The following is a 20,655-nucleotide window of genomic DNA, read 5'->3' as shown; positions in this document are numbered from 1 at the left end:
ATGAGGCAGGTGATAATAGTGATGTTACCTGGAAGGGATGATGAGACAGGTGATAATAGTGATGTTACCTGGAGGAGCTGATGAGACAGGTGATAATAGTGATGTTACCTGGAGGGGCTGATGAGACAGGTGATAATAGTGATGTTACCTGGAGGGGATGAGGCATGTGATAATAGTGACGTTACCTGGACGGGATGAGACAGGTGATAATAGTGATGTTACCTGGAGGGGATGAGGCATGTGATAATAGTGATGTTACCTGGAGGGGATGATGAGACAGGTGATAATAGTGATGTTACCTGGAGGGGCTGATTGCCAGATGATAAAAGTGGTGCTACCTGGAAGGGATGATGAGGCAGGTGATAATAGAAAAGTTACCTGGAGGAATGATGCAGGTGAGGCCTATGCAGACAGCTGTGATAATCAGGGACCCTCCCTGACACTGTTTGCGCCCAATGCGATCCAGCAGGATATATACCGAAACTTTCGCTGGGATCTCTATTGCTCCAAATATAAAATGGGTGAGGAATGGACTGAGGCTGAAACCAGTAACATGGAAGCTGATACCATAGTAACTGAAGGCCACACCGAACCTGCACGGGAAGAAAAATGTCACAAACCCCAGAATAGGGGACACACAATATTGTCCCTATGTGAGAAGACAGATGGGCAGATTTAGTAAGCCTGGTGAAGTGATAAAGTGGACGGTGATAAAGCACCAGCCAATCACCTCCTAACTGTCATTTTTAAAACCCAGCCTGTAACGTGGAAGTTATGAGCTGATTGGTTGGTACTTTATCACATTCCACTTTATCACTTCACCAGGCTTAATAAATCTGCCCCACAGTCACACGGAGCCCAGCCGAGATTCCCTTTAGCTTACTTATATGCAAAACAGCAACAAACCAGTAATTCATGTTGATGATCATGTTCGCATTGGCGTGTCTATAAGGGATACAGACTCTTACAGAGTGCACGGTGAAAGCGGGCCCCTGGGTCCCTATATTTATTCTTACCCTTCTGGAGTCCTGCTTCTGGTTACAGACAGAAATCACTGGGAGAATGGCTTGGTGGCCATTTTCCTGAAGACCTGCGCGTGTGCTGCAGAGATGTCTCTGGAAACAGTGCAGGACACCATATTCCCGGAGACCTGCGTATGCGCAGTAAACTCTGGCACAAAGCCTGAGCCTACTGCGCTGCTAGAGAAGAGGGGGCACATGCAGTCTGCACACGGACTCTCTCCTCTCTTGAACCGCCCCTGCATGGTCCCATCATATACAACCAAACAGGAATTTCCTGATGGAATGGTCAGCGTCTATCAGCGGTGGAGTGTTGATTAGATAAGTGTCCCCTTTGTGCAGATCGAGTATCGAATGTCAGATTCAGGTGGTGTCACCTGCGGGTACACTTCTCTTTCAGGAATGGTACTATATATACATACTGGGGGGGCTGTGAAGCATAAGCAAAACATCTGTTGTTCATAACCATTATATTTTATGCCATTATTATAAAAGTATTTGAATTATGTTTGGATTTTATAATTGAATTGCTTTGAATTGATTCTTCTCTAATAATGGTCCAGTGACTGGGGAAGGGGAGGGGTGTTAAACTGATCATTAATTGTGTGTAGGGTATGTGGCTGTGTTGTGATCGTTGTGCGTTCCACTTTGCACTGGTAGATGGAGAAGGCGGGGGAAGATGAACATTAGTCTGTTAGCGATATTGTATTTAAGATAATTATTCAATTATAAATGGGAGACGGGAGGATATAACAGATCCCTAAAATAATTGCATTCAGATCTCTCACACAACAAGGGAGGAGAATTTATTATACAATCTACACTCCATTGGCTATACTGAATGGCATTTGGAGGTGTCCTTTACTGCTATAATTTTGTTTGTTTTAAATACCATATGGTGACGGGTAAAATCTGCACTATGTATAATACTGAATTGTGTAACATTTTGTTCTTCTGTGTGATAAATCTAATCATGTTCTCTTTGTTCTTCAGTCTATTAATTGTGATAATTTAGAAACATCAGAAAGGTGTACTGATAATCTGTAAAATCACCTGGGGGTATATTTACAATCGTTCAATTTGGGATTCATTTTTATGAATCTTAAAATCAACTGAAATCGAATCAATTGAAACTGAAAATTCCCTTAAAAATCCCTTAAAAAATCCCTCATTTACTAAAAATCTATCTTGCATACGATGTACACATCAAATTTAATTTTTGATTCATGTTTAGAAGGGATTATGTGTTAGGAGTTTGAAATACCTTCCAAAATTGAACCTCAAATCCCCATTAAAATACACAGCAAAATCGAACAGAACTACCTCATTGCTTCCTACTGGTTCAAATGTATCAAATGCACACTAATTAAAAGGGAAAATCTCTCTTTACACTGTTTTATATGTGAAAACCTAACTGATTAAAATGTTGTGTATTTTTTAAATACTTATAGCTGCAATAGTTGGCAATAAATTTAGCCCTAATCTGCCTTCCTGTCTGGCTTCCACTATCTGTGCTCACATAGTCAGTTGTTGGTAACAAAACCTTTGCCTGCTCCCTGTTTATTGCATAATCTGGTGGAGTGGCTTATTTAATGAGCGATTATGCAACAGACGGCAGCAGAGCACAATATCGGACACTTTTGCCAAATGATATAATAATATGCCTTCTGAATTATCTATTTTGAATAAACCAAAAGGTGCATTCTATCATGGATTTGGTGGCTATACAGTATGTGCCCTTTTATACTTATGCTCAGCAGGTGTTTGATGATTTGTCAATGGAGTCAGAAGCCATGAACAACAGCCATAGTCTAAATCACCTGTTGTGGGGCAGGCTGTGTGTGTGAAGGGGAGGGGGTGAATTAGAACAATATAGTAACAAGTACTATTAGCTCCATTATCACATATGGGTAACTTACCCAACAACCATCCCTCTGGCATTTGACTGATCTCAAATTTTGCAGACAGGGATGATTTGCTGAGGATGTAGGCATCATGGCACAAACCAGGATAGCCAGCAACAACACTCATTCATTTAAGTTTCATTATATCATCCGACAAAAGTGTCAGATATTGTGCTATGCTGCTATCTATTGCACATTCATAGACTAGGTATGATGCCGATTTGTATAAAAATTTGCAGTATTACATACTGCAGGTAGGTGCACAACATACTATAACCTTGGACAGACATTATTCCTACAGCCACACTGCTCCACATGCTTTTGGGTACTTTAAAAATCATCACAATCAATTTCCTACCAATAGAATGGTGTTTAGAAGCACAAATTGAATGTCTAAAATGATTCAATTCATTTGGGGATTTGAAGTTCAATTTAGATTTAGATTTCAAATCGAATTTTAGTAAATGAGGGGATCTTATATTCGACTATGGAAAAACATCAATGTTTTTCGGAAATTCGATTTTGAGTGGAATTTTAGTTGTATTCGGTGTTTGTCAAATCGATTCTATCAATTTTGCATTTAGTAAATCTCTTTAATCAAAATCGAATGGAAATTGAAAGTCAAATCCCTAGAAAATCAAAATAGAACTTTAGTAAATATACCCCCTGGTAATTAGTGAGTTAGCTGTTAATGAGGTGGATTATCTATGTTAGTCTGGTAAATATGTTGTGTAAACCTGGCACATTTGTGGTGTTGTTGTGCCCATTAATATTATGTGCCCAGTTTTAGTCTACATGAGTTATGGCCTTATTCAGAGACTACGCAAAGCCTCTGAGCACAACTCACCAACTCTCCAGGAGTTTATACTACTGCACCTGTGTATAATGCCTAGGTGTACCCTTTGGCTCATACTGTATATTGCATGTAAATCTGGCTGTGGTGCTAGCCAGTGCCTCCTCAGCCATTTACCTCACCGCACGACCCTGCTGCATGCGCATCATATCAATTATGCAGCAGCTAAGAGGGGGCTGCGAAAAAATATCGCAAGAATCGTTCAGCGCATGCCCAGACCCACAAACATTTGATTTGTACATAAACCATCGGGTTTGCATAGAAATCCGAATCAGGCCTTTGGTGCCCAGCGACTGGGACTTACGGGCATCTGAATACAAATCCCGGCAGCTGCATCATTTGACTATTTGCGTGCAGCTGCTGCGCACAAATTCACAACTGCAAATGAATCTGCAAACACCTCTGAATCAGTCCCATAGCCGAGTAGTCACTTAGCTAATAGCATAATTAGTGAGACTTTAGGGTGATCAGTGTCACTGCATTAGTCTGTTCATTGAAGACTGTAAACTGGCTAAGTAGTCACAAGTTATTCTGACTGAAATACTGATTTAATATGGTAATTAGTTATACTGAATTAGTTAATCAGATAATCTGTGAGTCACTTCAAGAGAAGAAACACATACAATGTACAGTACTCTGGATGCATATTACAGTTATTTGTATCACAATTTATACCCAGTCAGTGGGTAAAGGAGGGAAAACTTTTTTTAGGTATATAAGAGAAAGGAGAAAAACAAAAGGCGGAATAATAAAACTAAAGACAGAGACTGGGAGTCTTGTTGAGGGAGACAATGTAATAGCAGATCATCTTAATAATTATTTTTGCTCAGTATTGACTACTGAAAGAGAGGGGAAGGGGCCACAGTTAAGTTGCAGGGATATTCAGGAAAATGAAACAAGTAAATTTTCAAAGGATAAGGTCCTAACAGAATTCTCAAAGCTGAAAGTGGACAAATCTATGGGGCCAGATGGGATACAACCAAGGATACTAAAAGAACTTAAAGAGGTGCTGGTAGCGGGATCCGGTCTGAAGATCGACAGTGTCTAGGTCGACAATGTTTAGGTCGACCACTATAGGTCGACAGTCACTAGGTCGACATGGATGGAAGGTGGACAGGGTTTCTAGGTCGACATGTGCTAGGTCGACAGGTCTAAAAGTCGACATGAGTTTTTCACATTTTTTTTCTTTTTTTGAATTTTTTCATACTTAACGATCCACGTGGACTACGATTGGAACGGTAAAGTGTGCCGAGCGAAGCGGTAGCGGAGCAAAGGCACCATGCCCGAAGCATGGCGAGCGAAGTGAGCCATGCGAGGGGACGCGGTGCACTAATTTGGGATCCCGGTCACTCTACGAAGAAAACAACACAAAAAAAAAAATCCTCATGTCGACCTTTAGACCTGTCGACCTAGCACATGTCGACCTAGAAACCCTGTCGACCGAGTGACTGTCGACCTATAGTGGTCGACCTAAACATTGTCGACCTAGACACTGTCGATTTGATGAACCACACCCGCTGGTAGCACCATTGACATAATTATTCAACCAGTCATTAGCTACAGGATTAATTCCAGAGGACTGGAAAAGAGCAAACGTAGTCCCACTGAACAAAGGTGGAAGCAAGGAAGAGGCAAACAACTACAGACCAGTGAGTTTTACATCAATTATAGGGAAACTGATGGAAACACTCTTAAAAGAAAGAGTTGTAGATTATCACAAATCCGGCAATTTACAGGATCCCAAACAGCATGGATTCACTGGGGGAAAATCATGTCAAACAAATCTTATTGACTTTTTTGACTGTGTGATTAAAGCCATGGATATAGCTTATCTAGACTTTAGTAAGGCTTTTGACACTGTTCCACATTGCAGACTGCTAAATTAACTTGAAAGTTTGGGATTGGATATTAGGATTATTGAATGGATAAGATCTTGGTTGAAGGATAGAAAACAGAGAGTTGTGGTAAATGGAGTGCATTCACAGGAGGGAAATGTTACCAGTGGAGTACCCCAAAAATCTTTACTTGGACCAGTGCTTTTTAATATCTTCATTGGTGACATTGCAAATGGCATTAAAGGGAAAGTATGCCTTTTTGCATATGACACAAAGGTATGCAACAGGGTAGATACACTGGGTGGGGTAAAATAAATGATTGAGGATCTAGGTAGACTAGAGGAATGGTCAAGAGTGTGGCAATTACAGTTTAATGCCAAAAAATGCAAAATCATGCACTTGGGTCTCAAAAATCCAAAGGCTGAATATAGTATTACTCGCACTATACTGGAAACTACTGAGGAGGAAAGGGATCTAGGAGTCACCATTGCAGGTGACTTAAAGGCAGGTAAGCAATGTAACAAAGCAGTGAGGAAGGCTAGTCAGATGCTTGGCTGCATTGGGAGAGGAATCAGCAGCAGAAAGAAAGAAAAAAAAATGCCAATGTATAGGTCATTGGTACGGCCTCATCTAGAATACTGTGTTCAATTCTGGAGGCCATATCTTCAAAAGGATATTAATACATTAGAAACTGTACAAAGAAGGGCAACTAAAATGGTGCATGGCCTACATCACAAAACATACCCAGAAAGACTAAGAAATCTCAATAGGTATAGTTTGGAGCAGAGAAGGGAAAGGGGAGACATGATAGAAACTTTCAAATATATCAAGGTTTTTAACAAAGTCCAGGAGGGAAACATTCTCCAAATGAAGAGAAGCAATAGGACACGAGGACATTGCACTGAGACTGGAGGTAAGGAAGGAGGGGGGGGATCATGGAAATCTCAGAAAAAATTACTTCACAGAAAGGGTAGTAGACAAATGGAGTAGCCTCCCATCAGAGGTGGTAGAGGCTAAGACAGTGGAGCAATTTAAACATGCATGGGATGGACATAAGGATATCCTTACAAAGAAATAAGGATCAAACAACGTTAGAGAAAAAAATAATGTAAAAAGGGGGGCAGACTAGATGGGCCAAGTGGTTCTTATCTGCCGTCAAATTCTATGTTTCTATGTTACTACAAAACATAATAAAGCCAATTAGAGATCACTGTTTAATTACAGGTTCCAATACATCTGTAAACATCATAAAAATTCTGTCACTAAGGCTTTCATCAGTCAGTAGTCAGGGTGCATACCATAGTGTATTTTACATGTGGCCTTATTACATACATTACAGTTTATCCTAGTGTACTGCCCCTAGAACACTGTTCTCAAGTAAGCATCACAATCAGCTATTTCTGTTGCGATATCTCAGCGTTCATTGAAAGTTTGCTAATTAAACGGTCAAAATGGCTTATGGCTGAGACTGGTTTTCAGCTGCTGGCATTGTATGACAGTAATTGCACATGCACAACATTTTACCTGTCTGTGATCATCTCTTTACCTCATAACCATTAAAATGAGGCGACAACTAGCAGTCAGTACTAGGTGATTGCTCTGTGAAACTACAGTTGAGCACACAACTCGAACTTTGAATAAGACATTGGCTTCTTACTTTCTTAGATTCTTGACTACTCCTCTGTCTGTTCCGTGGCTGAACTACTGTGTGGGTTTATTTAGTGAGCACAGTTTGCTTTAATCCTTGTCTACAATATACTTGCTGCTGTGTAGCAAACCTTGGACTTTGTTTCCAAAGCACATTCTGCCCTATCCTCGACTGCTATCATATTCAACCCATATACCAGACCTCTAAGCTTGCTATTGGCCTTTGCTTTGCCTAAACGGTGTCTGCTGATCTCTGCTAGCTGTGGTTGACCTTGGACTGTCTGACTACGAAACATTTGTGTCCTGACACGTCAAGACAGATGAGCAACTTCTCATTATACCTGTACCAGTGTGGTTGCTTACCTCATATTGTCATATCTAAGTGTGTCCTTGCTGTTTGGGTCAAAGTCAGAAAATGGGCAACAATAAATAGTTGCTTGTGCAAGTAAGACTTTGAGTTGAGTACTTAGCTTGTAGCTCAGATGATCTATCTAGTAATCATGCAAGATAACAAATCATCAAATGAAATAGCTTAAGCGAATTGTGGGATCAACCAGTCATTGGCTGACTTGAAAAATGGGCAACTACCCGCAAGGAAATGGGGTTTGGGAGGGAACCGCACCAGTCCAAAAAATTTTTTTTCAAACAATTAATAGCCTCTGAAAAACTGAATTTAAATAGAATTCCTTCAATATATGGCAACCGTAGATATTATAATAATCTATCCTAATATCACATAATGTTGCTTTCAGTGGTGCTCCCTAGAGTCAAAAGGTATCAAATACAAAGAACCAAGAAGAGAGAAATTGGAAAAAAGACTCTTTTGTGGGAGCACGCTAATTCAGAGGTTACAGTATAGTTTGTAAAATACTGATAGGAACAATTTTATTGGTGAAAATTAAGTTCAATGAGTGACCATATGTGAACAAAATAGCTTAGCGAAAATATGGATGAATTAAATTATTCGTGATCTCAAATATCACAATCTGCAAATTGCCGGAAGTAGAATTCTGTGGTGCTTTTGTCACCATGATCCTGCATAGTATCTCTTATGTAATGTAGGACCATCATTCATTCTGCTAATATCCATTACAGATCTTTATAGACGCATAGAATTTAAATCATTGGTCACGCGAATCCAAATGTCGGATAGCATAAAGTTGAGTGCCACTGTGTCCAATAGCCAATTTATTGCAGTACCAGGGTGTTCAAAGGAGGTCTCACGTCCTAGTACTGACCCGGCCTTTCACTGCTTAGCTTCCAAGTTCAGAAGAGATTGGGCATCTCCAGTGAAGTGTGACCGCAATTATTAGGCTCCTCTCTTTGGTCACTCCAAATATATGCCATGTGGCTACTATATGTTGGGGATAAAGAGCATATGTAATTTGTAACACACGGGTTACAAACATAAGAGATTACATGCAATCAGCTGATTAATCAGCAAGTGACACGGCGGTCACAGAAAGATAATTATAAGTGCAATCACTTAATTTATTCAGCATGTGACACAGCAGTCACAGAAGAAACATAAATAGGTTTTAGGGATAATATATGTGGGAAAGTTCATGTATGCCACATACCATCACAAATGGATTTACCTTGTACCTGAGCTTAGCACAGGTCACCAGTACGGCCGTACCAGATTAACTTAATGCCTAATTCAATTTATACTGTAAGAGACAGCGTGTAATTATGGCATAGTAGCAGACAAAAGGACATGTATCAAAAGGATACCAGCTCCTCCTAGTTAACCCCTCTGGGCCACAAAAAAAAAAGGGGGGGGGGGGAAGGGGGGAATATGAGGGGAAAGGGGAAGGTTCGTATCTCAGCAGGTTATGTATAAATCTGCAGGGAGTGCTCATGACATTAATATACTGCATAGAGCTCTTGTTGTAAGGCTGATTGGAAGGTAGTTGCTGCAATAAACAGTTGTTTCTTAAATAGCAACTAGGAGGCTGAACATGTATAAGATGTCTCTAATGTTCAGAATTCTATATGGAAACTGCTGCAAAATAAGATAGTGTCAAATAGCTGTTAAGCCAGAAAATTCCAGCCTTACAAATTCATACAGTGGAGTTGCATAAGTGTGGTGTGAATGAGTTTCACATTGGTGTGGGGTATATACGATACCGGTGCTGGTATTGGCGCTGTCCGTCCCGCTTTTGGCCGTGCAGAGGCTCCGGGGACTGCAGCGGCGTATGTCCGTAGTCTCGCTCCAAGAGAGCGGTGGCTTGGGGCCATTGCCTGGTGATCGTCTAAGCGTTCCGGCTAGCGCGGTCACGTGTGCGCATCACGTGACGATCACCAGGCAACGGCCCCAAGCCACCGCTCTCTTGGAGCGAGACTACGGACATACACCGCTGCAGTCCCCGGAGCCTCTGCATGGCCAAAAGCGGGACGGACAGCGCCAATTTCCCCTCATATTCCCCCCTTCTCCCCCCCCCTTTTTTTTTTTTTGTGGCCCAGAGAGGTTAACTAGGAGGAGCTGGTATCCTTTTGATACATGTCCTTTTGTCTGCTACTATGCCATAATTACACGCTGTCTCTTACAGTATAAATTGAATTAGGCATTAAGTTAATCTGGTACGGCCGTACTGGTGACCTGTGCTAAGCTCAGGTACAAGGTAAATCCATTTGTGATGGTATGTGGCATCAGTGCCGTAACTAGGCATTTTAGCGCTGTGTGCAAGAAACGACAGTGGCGCCCCCCCATGTAAGATAGGGGCAGTGTGCGCCGTAGGCGCGTGAAAAATTTATAGGGGCGTGGCTTCACGGGGAAGGGGCGTGGCCACAAAATAATAGCAATTCATACTACGGTGCACAGTAGTCTACATTATTCAAATTACGCTGCACAGTAGCGCCACTACACCAGGTAGAGCCCCTTTTATACATTACAGCAGACAGCGTCCCCCTTTTTACACATTACAGCAGACAGTCCCCCTTTTTACACATTGCGGCAGCCAGTCCCCCTTTTTACACATTGCGGCAGCCAGGCCCCCTTTTTACACATTGCGGCAGCCAGGCCCCCTCTTTACACATTGCGGCAGCCACTACCCCTTTTTACACATTGCGGCAGCCAGTCCCCCTTTTTACACATTGCGGCAGCCAGGCCCCCTTTTTACACATTGCGGCAGCCAGTCCCCCTTTTTACACATTGCGGCAGCCAGGCCCCCTTTTTACACATTGCGGCAGCCAGGCCCCCTTTTTACAGCCAGTCCCCCTTTTTACACATTGCGGCAGCCATCCCCCTTTTTACACATTGCGGCAGACGGTGACCCCCTGAGAGAGAGAGAGAGAGAGAGAGAGAGAGAGAGAGAGAAAGAGACATATACTTACCATCTCCCTGCTGGCAGTCAGGCTCCTCGTGCAGCTCCCTCGGTGCAGGCAGTGAGGTGAGAAGGAGGAGGAGGGAGGGGGAGCAGGGAGCCGCAGCAGCGCTATGTCATTGGTAGTAAGCGCCGCTGCAGCATCCCCCTCTCCTTCCGTATTGGCTGCCCGGCGCTGCTGTGGATGCTGGGATGGAGGAACCGCATCCCACCATCCACAGCAGCGCCGGGCAGCCAATACAGAAGGAGAGGGGGATGCTGCAGCGGCGCTTACTACCAATGACATAGCGCTGCTGCGGCTCCCTGCTCCCCCTCCCTCCTCCTCCTTCTCCGCTGCCCGGCGCTGGTTCTCTTCTCCCTCCACAGCGCGGCGCACGGCGCACACAGCAGAGGCGGCATGTAATGAGTCAATTTGACTCATTACATGCCGCTGGCCGTGCACCCTCAGGGCAACTGCGCTGTGTGCCAAGCCCACTTGGCACACACGTAGTTACGGCCCTGTGTGGCATACATGAACTTTCCCACATATATTATCCCTAAAACCTATTTATGTTTCTTCTGTGACTGCTGTGTCACATGCTGAATAATTAAGTGATTGCACTTATAATTATCTTTCTGTGACCGCCGTGTCACTTGCTGATTAACAGGGCCGTATCTTGGGGCAGGCGAGCAGTGCAACCGCACTGGGCGCCCGCCGCGGCACTAACTGTGACTCCCTGCTTCCCCCTCCTATTTCTCCCCGAGTAACCCGGGGGGCGGAGTTTCACGGAATGACGCGGTTGCGTCATTACGTCACGACGCAACCCCGTCACTCCGCGAACCCCCCCCCCCCCCCCCCCCGAGAGGAGTACAGAGGGGGATCCAAGTTAGGAAGAGGGAAAGGCCGGCGCGAGGAGCGACTGGTGAGGCGGCCCGAAGAGCAATAATCACCTCTGTAAGTTCTCTCTCTCTCTCAATGTGTAAAATGGGGACACCTGTCGTAATGTGTGAAATGGGGACTCTTGCCTGCTGTAGTGTGGGGTTTTAATGTATCAAGGGCATTGCGGTGTGTGGCATAATATGGTGCAGGGGGCATTACTGTGTGGGGCTTAAAATGGTAGAATTTTTTTTTCCTGTGGTGGTCGTGATCTGTTGGAGCAGGGTCAAAAACTGGATTGTGAGGTAGTCTTTTCAGACGAGGCCATGCACATTTAAATGAGGCCACACCCATTTAGATGAGGCCACGCCCCCTTGCCGGGTGTGCGCGCAAGTTTTTTTTATTTTATCTAGGTGTGTGTGTGTGGGGGGGGGGCACATTTTTTTATGTCATGGGGGGCGCATTTTTAAATCTTGCACTGGGAGCCAAATTGGCTAGAAACAGCCCTGCTGATTAATCAGCTGTTGATTAATAAGGTGATTGTACGCATTTAATTCCCTTTTGGTGACCGCCGTGTCACATACTGATTTATCAGCTGATTGCACGTTAATAATAATAAAAAAATTTTAGGCATAAGGTAACTCCATTTGTGAGGGCATGTGGTATATATGAATTTTTCCCACATATATTATCCTTAAACCTATTAATGTCTCTTCTGTGACTGTCATGTCACATGCTGAATAACTGATTAATTAAGTGATTGCACATATATAATCAACTTCAGTGACCGCCGTGTCACATGCTGATTAATCAGCTGATTGCATGTAATCTCTTATGTTTTCATGTCACATGCTGAATAACTGATTAATTAAGTGATTGCACATATATAATCAACTTCAGTGACCGCCGTGTCACATGCTGATTAATCAGCTGATTGCATGTAATCTCTTATGTTTGTAACCCGTGTGTTACAAATTACATATGCTCTTTATCCCCAACATATAGTAGCCACATGGCATATATTTGGAGTGACCAAAGAGAGGAGCCTAATAATTGCGGTCACACTTCACTGGAGATGCCCAATCTCTTCTGAACTTGGAAACTAAGCAGTGAAAGGCCGGGTCAGTACTAGGACGGGAGACCTCCTTTGAACACCCTGGTACTGCAATAAATTGGCTATTGGACACAGTGGCACTCAACTTTATGCTATCCGACATTTGGATTCGCGTGACCAATGATTTAAATTCTATGCGTCTATAAAGATCCGTAATGGATATTAGCAGAATGAATGATGGTCATACATTACATAAGAGATACTATGCAGGATCATGGTGACAAAAGCACCACAGAATTCTACTTCCGGCAATTTGCAGATTGTGATATTTGAGATCACGAATAATTTAATTCATCCATATTTTCGCTAAGCTATTTTGTTCACATATGGTCACTCATTGAACTTAATTTTCACCAATAAAATTGTTCCTATCAGTATTTTACAAACTATACTGTAACCTCTGAATTAGCGTGCTCCCACAAAAGAGTCTTTTTTCCAATTTCTCTCTGCTTGGTTCTTTGTATCAACTACCCACAAGGTCAGTGGTCTCTCTGATAGAAGATTTGAAACGTTTCATACCACATAATGCCAAGACACAGGGTGTTTTTTCTGAGCATTGGGGTCCTGATTAGATCCATGAAATTGTATTTTTTGCATTCCACATACACAGTCTTCTGCAGAACCTGAGGAAGAGAACCACATGGTCAATGTCTCACTCCCTATCATCAACATTTCCATACAGTCATTAACTGCATCACTCAACTGACGTCACATCCCATTTGAGACCTTCCAAAATGACTGTTTCCACCCCATAAATGCTTCTGAAATTTCCACTTAATTAACTATTAAAGTTACCTGAGCTAAATTAGTGAACTTATGTTTTGAGGAAGAGCCTTAATTCAGCCCAGTTGAATGCAATAGTTAATTAAGTTGGAATTTCCGTATCATCAGGCATGTAACGCTAAGTATGCAATGGCCAATATGTAGAGATTGTGGGTGAGATTTTTTGCTTTGGAATGACAGATCGTAAACTCAATCGTTCGTGTTTGTGGACAAGATTTTCCAAATTTACAGCTGAAGCGATCCTTCGTACACAGTATGCAATAAAATTTGGCCGATCTCCCGATTATTGGCAAATTGGCCCAATAAATGTATAGTATGTATTTAGCTTAAGTCCTACATAAGTACATAGCATCTGATCACGTCAGTCATGGACACCCCAATTCTTCTTCATAGTGTAAGTTGCTGCTTTCCTGTTTGATTATTTGTTTATGTACTCTGTAATTGGGCGCTGCAGAACCCTTGTGGAGCCATATAAATAAAGGATAATAATAATAATAATAATAATAATATAATAATGGAGATTTAACACAGCTTACCCTAGAGTGTACACAATGACACTTTGATTTACTTGGAATTTCTTTTTTTATTATGTCAACTTCTACTCATTACCATAATTATTTCCTGCTTCCACCTGCAGCCTCTGTCTCAGTACACCCCCATTTTGTGAAGAGCCCCCTCTGATGTTTCTTCAGGGACGCATTTTACCTCTGGAGTTATCTTATGGCTGAAACCTGGCCTCTTGTTCATTTCTGCACACCTGGACAGGTACTTGTGGGCTTCGATGGAGTCTTGCTTGGTGAGGAGCCAACGAGCAGACTCAGGAACCCACCTGTGAAGAAGCCCTGTTTTACTTCTAAGTTTCCTTAATACACTACCATAACAGCTGAATTTACTTGTAATGTCTGTGTGTTTGTCCCCTGGATGTTTGTGTTTGTCAGTCTGTCTTTAAGGTTGAGTAAACAGATGTGAGCAGCAGAGTTCATGGAAAATGTCTTTGGATCAACACATTTCTCTCGTGACTCTCCCACATGTCACTCTCCTGATTCTCCCACAGGTCACTCTCCTCATTATCCCACACGTCACTCTCCTGATTCTCCCACACGTCACTCTCCCAATTCTCCCACAAGTTACTCTCCTGATTCTCCCACAGGTCACTCTCCTGATTCTCCCACAGGTTACTCTCCTGATTCTCCCACAGGTCACTCTCCTGATTCTCCAACACGTCACTCTCCTGATTCTTCCACAGGTCACTCTCCTGATTTTCCCACAGGTCACTCTCCTGATTCTCCAACATGTCACTCTCTTGAGTCTCCCACACACTACTCTCCTGAGTCTCCCAGAAGACACTGATAAAGCTAACTATTTATCTTATAACATTCACAATAAATGGGTAAGAGACACAGTACGCAATTGGCGTATGGGGTACCGTAAGGGTACGCACTTAGCGTAGCATACGCTCGGCCGTGATCGAGACGCACATGCGACACGCTCGTTCACAGCTTAATGCGTGGTGTCGAGCACGCTATAGGCGGTTGACTACCGTAATGCTACGCTTCCAGCGTAGCGGACGCTCGAGACCACGAGGAGATCACGAGCGGCGCAGACGCTCACAGGATGACAATCAGTAAACCTTGAATGTAACACACCGAAAGGATACTCTTATACTGTAAACCTTGTACTGAAATATTGTAGCGATATAACGCTGCTTAACCTTGTTAATACTAAAGCTGTTTTGAGCGATCGAGACGCTCCTATTACCCTCTGCAATGTAATGAACACACGATACCTTGCTAAGGTTCCAACACCTTTACTAACAAGCTTTTAGTTATATCGAAAAGGGAAAACAGTTCACAAGTCATACACTACAAGCTAACATATAATTCTAACAGAATATCTAGACAGAAATATACAATAGCGTCACAAACTTATACTATAACAGAGAGAGAGAGAATGGCCAATACAAACAGAGAACAAGTTGATTACAGAGAATTACTTACACACACTGGGAATGATCGCTGCGCAGCTTTCTGGTACCAGCTCCAAGTTAGTCAATATGAAAACCGTTTGTGGAGAGTGAGAGAGCTGCCCAGGCTGGCTGATCTTATATACACTGCGTACAGTACACTACAAAGGGACCTATAATCTCATTGTTCATTGGACACAGGAATGTCTCCCTGCATCATAACAAAAGGTCATAGGTTAGTTTGAACAGGTGGGCTGCGACTATATCAAACTGCTCAGGTGGGAGGGAATCTGAAGATTCCCGCCGCATGGGTAATGAATCGCAAATATAGTAAATGTCCAGAAAATACTAATGGCCATAACTATACGCAGGAGCGATTCATCTTTACCTAACCATCACCGGATTGTTTCTAATAAAATGTTCTTTAGTTAGGTACCAGACACAGCTGTTCAAACCCTGTCTGACCCTTCGTACCATACAAAGAGGAATTCCTCTGTCCAGCGACCATTTACATTAAACAAACTTACAGTCATTATTAAGGGGAACATTATCTATAAAACATACTATTTGGTTTTATTATTTAACGATTGAGTCGCCCGCTAGACGCACACAAACTCTACCGTAAATGCACATACCACGCGCTCGAGCGAATGGCCGAGGCGCCATCACGCAGCTGCGAGTATCCGCACGCACGGGAGATAATGTGCACGTGCAGCAGGCACGCGCATAGAGTGGATATATGGCAGCGTGTAGCATGATATTTTTCTGACTTTGACAGTCCACCCTTTGGCAGTCATCAATAACTGCCACTTCCTAAAACAGTTCAAAAAGAAAAAAATATATGTCATAATGTAAATACCATTTTATGATTGGGTAAAGGGAGGAGAGGATCAGGTGGGAAAAAAAGGTATGACCTAGTGAGATAGTAGAAGCATGTGTGTATGAATCCATGTTTAAGGGGTCATGTATCATCGTGCCGTACGTGTTTTAGATCAAGCTTCGAGGTATTGCGAAGTATACATTTGAATTCCTTCTTATCCCGTATTACGGGTCTGTGGATGGGCTGTCAAACTTTACCGAGCTCTTTTCGGCTTTTAGTTGTAACAAAATGGGGGAGCACATTTTAGTTGATGATACATGAATGGGGAGATATGTGAGTGCTGATATCTGTGCCTATATTCCCTATTGACTATGTGTGTCATTACTTGAAGGTTGTAGAAATGAAGATAAGAAGCAATTATGGTAAATGCAGTCATAAACTATGTGAGTTTAATATACATTTGCCGATTGAGGTCTTGTCTTGTGTCTTGTCTCGATGTACATGTTGACTGTAGTCTCCTGATGCTTTTGCTATAAATGACGGCAAAAGTTTTTCCATTGTCCAGAAAGTTAGTCACTAAAATATTTGGGCTATCGTAAAATTTTAAAGTCTCTAGGGAAAATGGGGCTTGTAGCATAGTTCATCAATGGTCTGTATAAGAGAGGTTGTCAAATTTTTCTTCCAAGCGGATGTCTTTGTACCTTGGAGGAAAACAAAGGAGAAACGGGTGAAAGAAACGGACCGTGGAATCACATTTCCATCACAACATTGTCTCTATCGTTGGGTCATACATCAAATTAGTCGTTGTTAGTACAGTGTCCTCGCTCCTTAGACTCATCACCCTGGTATTACTTGTACGCTTCGCTAAAACCCGAACGCATCTAAATATCAGGCCAACCAATATGACGACTCCCAGAATACACAAAAGAAATTTCCCTACATCCATAATAATACCTTGGGCCCATTCTCCTAAGCCCGAGAACCAATTTTGTGGGTTCAACCATGACACCCAACTGGTCAGCTCATTACCCACAGCAGCGAGTGTGAGATTGTGTTTCCTTCGAAACTCCCACTTTAATTGTAAAATGTCATCCATCTTTTGGTCTATGACCTCGGCTGGGTCCTCCGTGCTGTTTGTAATGTACGTGCAGCACTTGATTCCATATTGAGTTGCTAGGGTAACACAATACCTGCCTGTCACAGCTGTGAGGTAATTGAGAATCATCCTATGCTGAACCAGTTCTGTTTTGTAGGCTTGTAACTCTTTCCCAGTGTACCTGAATGTGTCGTCATACATTTCGGTGATATTAAACACTACTTTTGGGGACTAACCCCATAGGAAATTCCTTTTTGGAGCACTCTTTTAATTAAATAATTGTAAAGTTAATGAATAAAGATATGATTTTTGAAGTTAAAACGTAACTTTTATTTCTTACCAAGATAATATAAATGGGGAAAAGGAAATAATGAATATCTATTTATACGTGATAGTATCCCCTATCATGAAAAAACTAATACACAGATAAATTCCGTTCCTAACATGGAGCGGTTAGAATCACAGCTATCCACCCAAGTTAAAATACTGGATGCGTACCCCGATGTGACCTAAATGGCATAAGTTCTGATTCGCATTAGCTAGACTATTACGAAGTCTTAGAACTTACTACATAGTAGTGCATAATGACATTACTGCAATATTACAAACTTACATTCCTTGTGGACTCTCAGTCACATAAAATGAACAGTTACGGAATGTTAGAGCTTACTACACAGCAGTGTATAACAATATGTGTACAATATTGCCGGCTAACTTTCTTCGTGAGTATAATACACATAAATACTTAAATTAAATTAACTTATGTGAGCTACTAAGCAAGCAACAGATCATCTATGTTGCTCCGCTATTATTCTGAAAGAGAAGAATGATCTTAAATAAGTTTATATACGGCAAAACATAACGTGTTGGTAAATACAATCAAAAGGGCAGACACCACTACATGATCCTATAACTTTAAGCTCGTAGCAGGATGTATCATATACAAAGGTTTAACAGCCTTTTAAACTTGTCCACCTTCAACTATTATGTACATGGGGACAGGCAATAATGCATACTTCCATCATTTTTCAACCCACAGCGGGGTGTCTTATATGCACACAAGAAGCAAAACAATTTTTTCTTTGTTTGTGGTATATTTCTTAATTGTTGTGCTAATAGAGACAGACAGTAATGCACTGTCGGGGTAAGTACACCTCAAGGAGCCCCAGAAAACATGAACTGTTCGTAGTTCCAAGGACTGAGTTTGAGAACTTTTGCTACAGATGTGATAATGACAGAACTACACAGCAATAATCACAGGGGACGAGATCTTTCCCCCAATTTAATCTAAACATTGTCAGCTGAATGGATCTGTGACGCCTTAAATAAGCGATCACAGGGATGTAACGGCAGGCTGGTGATCAAGCCCAGAAGGTGAAACGTACGTCCAGCTGATAGCCGATGTGCTCTTAATTCTTTACACAGCTCCTCTCTGCAGGAGGACGCTGCACTTGCTAGTATACGAACTAACCACACTAGCTCGATTTGTGAAATAATTGTGATTCCAGCAATATAGGATCATGTAGTGGTGTCTGCCCTTTTGATTGTATTTACCAACACGTTATGTTTTGCCGTATATAAACTTATTTAAGATCATTCTCCTCTTTCAGAATAATAGCGGAGCAACATAGATGATCTTTTGCTTGCTTAGTAGCTCACATAAGTTAATTTAATTTAAGTATTTATGTGTATTATACTCACGAAGAAAGTTAGCCGGCAATATTGTACACATATTGTTATACACTGCTGTGTAGTAAGCTCTAACATTCCGTAACTGTTCATTTTATGTGACTGAGAGTCCACAAGGAATGTAAGTTTGTAATATTGCAGTAATGTCATTATGCACTACTATGTAGTAAGTTCTAAGACTTCGTAATAGTCTAGCTAATGCGAATCAGAACTTATGCCATTTAGGTCACATCGGGGTACGCATCCAGTATTTTAACTCGGGTGGATAGCTGTGATTCTAACCGCTCCATGTTAGGAACGGAATTTATCTGTGTATTAGTTTTTTCATGATAGGGGATACTATCACGTATAAATAGATATTCATTATTTCCTTTTCCCCATTTATATTATCTTGGTAAGAAATAAAAGTTACGTTTTAACTTCAAAAATCATATCTTTATTCATTAACTTTACAATTATTTCATTAAAAGAGTGCTCCAAAAAGGAATTTCCTATGGGGTTAGTCCCCAAAAGTAGTGTTTATGTGAAGTTTCTTCATTAATTCCAGGAGCACCTCCAGCCCAAATATTTATCTAGGATTTGCCTTTTGATGTATACTAGCTGGTTTCCACTTTAAATTACTTATATTTATGCTTAATATATTTTTTCTTGTCTGGTGCAGGATTAAAACTCTAGGTTTATTTCGATGATATTGTCTAATAAATTTGCAAGCGCAGATATATATCTATAATTTATCACTCCTCTGGCGGTACGAGTGATATCTAACGCGAGTAGGAATTGAATCCCGGTGGATTCATGGATCAGGTCAGAGGCCGGATGCTCTGTTCTCTCTATCAGGTGCTGTTTAACGATGTGCTCGTAATGAGTGTGAGTATAAGGAGCTTGGGCACTGCGGTGAATATCTTTCATTTTGTTATGGGTTACAGTCATTACTTCAGGCAGTACTTTTCCAATATAGCACAATCCCTCTGAGTTTGGGGCAAGCCACTTATACGCCTTCCTCCCGCATATGAAATATGCATCATCGGGGAGAACATATGGGACGGAGTATGACATTATCATGTTACAAATTTTCCATGTGAAATCTCCTAACCCTAATTCTCCCATCTGTTTAGTACACGTATCAGTTTGTACGATCTGTGCACAGTATCCTGGTGATACTTCTCCAACTCGCATGGTCCTACTTCCTAAGGTGTACCTATACCGGAAAAATTTCCTATGGTCGGCTATCTGGCGTATAAGTTCTGTGTCTATGGGCATTCTGTCGGGTCTGTATGAAAAGGTCATGGTTTGATTACTCCATGACACTTCCCAATTTCCCGGCTTTCGGGGATTGGAAATGTTAAAGCATACTAAAGACCTATCCACATGATATTGGTGGAGCTTCAAACTAGGAGGACTAGAGATATTAAACCTCTTGTCCACCGGCCTCCCACCACTTAGCTCAAGTACCTATCCTACAGTTAATGGGAATGGTACTAGTCCTGATTTGCTATGGCCTTGAGGTACTTGAGAGCATACCCAACAGTCTGTCTGATTTAACACTTTACCCACTAAGAAGTGATAGTCACTCAATGGATGCCGTTCCATGTGGACATTAAAACTGGACTGACATTTCTTTATGCACCCATCCTCAACTATATTGTCACAATGCCTACAGATGCAGTTCTCTTCAGCTAACAATCCTTCACAATTCCTTCTATTGTCAATGCTACCAGATCGTTTTCTGATACTCGCCTTTACTCGGTGA

General features: G+C 41.9%; 1 protein-coding gene and 2 pseudogenes across 1 annotated transcript in view; 1 reads left to right on the top strand and 2 right to left on the bottom strand.

The window, feature by feature from the left end:
• Nucleotides 1–20,655, bottom strand: part of LOC134910569 (solute carrier family 22 member 7-like) — a 143,128-nt gene that overhangs the window by 50,947 nt on the left and 71,526 nt on the right. Inside the window, exons 5-7 of the mRNA XM_063918760.1 lie at nucleotides 14,043–14,166; nucleotides 13,074–13,177; nucleotides 379–593 (exon numbers count right to left, since the gene is read on the bottom strand). Coding sequence (XP_063774830.1) covers nucleotides 379–593; nucleotides 13,074–13,177; nucleotides 14,043–14,166 — 443 coding nt within the window. The remainder of the gene's footprint in view (nucleotides 1–378; nucleotides 594–13,073; nucleotides 13,178–14,042; nucleotides 14,167–20,655) is intronic.
• On the bottom strand, nucleotides 8,447–8,566 carry LOC134912438 (5S ribosomal RNA; annotated as a pseudogene).
• LOC134913735 (5S ribosomal RNA) lies at nucleotides 12,492–12,611 on the top strand (annotated as a pseudogene).

Source organism: Pseudophryne corroboree, chromosome 4 (genome assembly GCF_028390025.1).
Source record: "Pseudophryne corroboree isolate aPseCor3 chromosome 4, aPseCor3.hap2, whole genome shotgun sequence".
NCBI classification, from domain to species: Eukaryota; Metazoa; Chordata; class Amphibia; order Anura; family Myobatrachidae; genus Pseudophryne; species Pseudophryne corroboree.
Note: the sequence above shows the minus strand (reverse complement) of the source record. Positions and strands in the feature narration are given on the sequence as shown.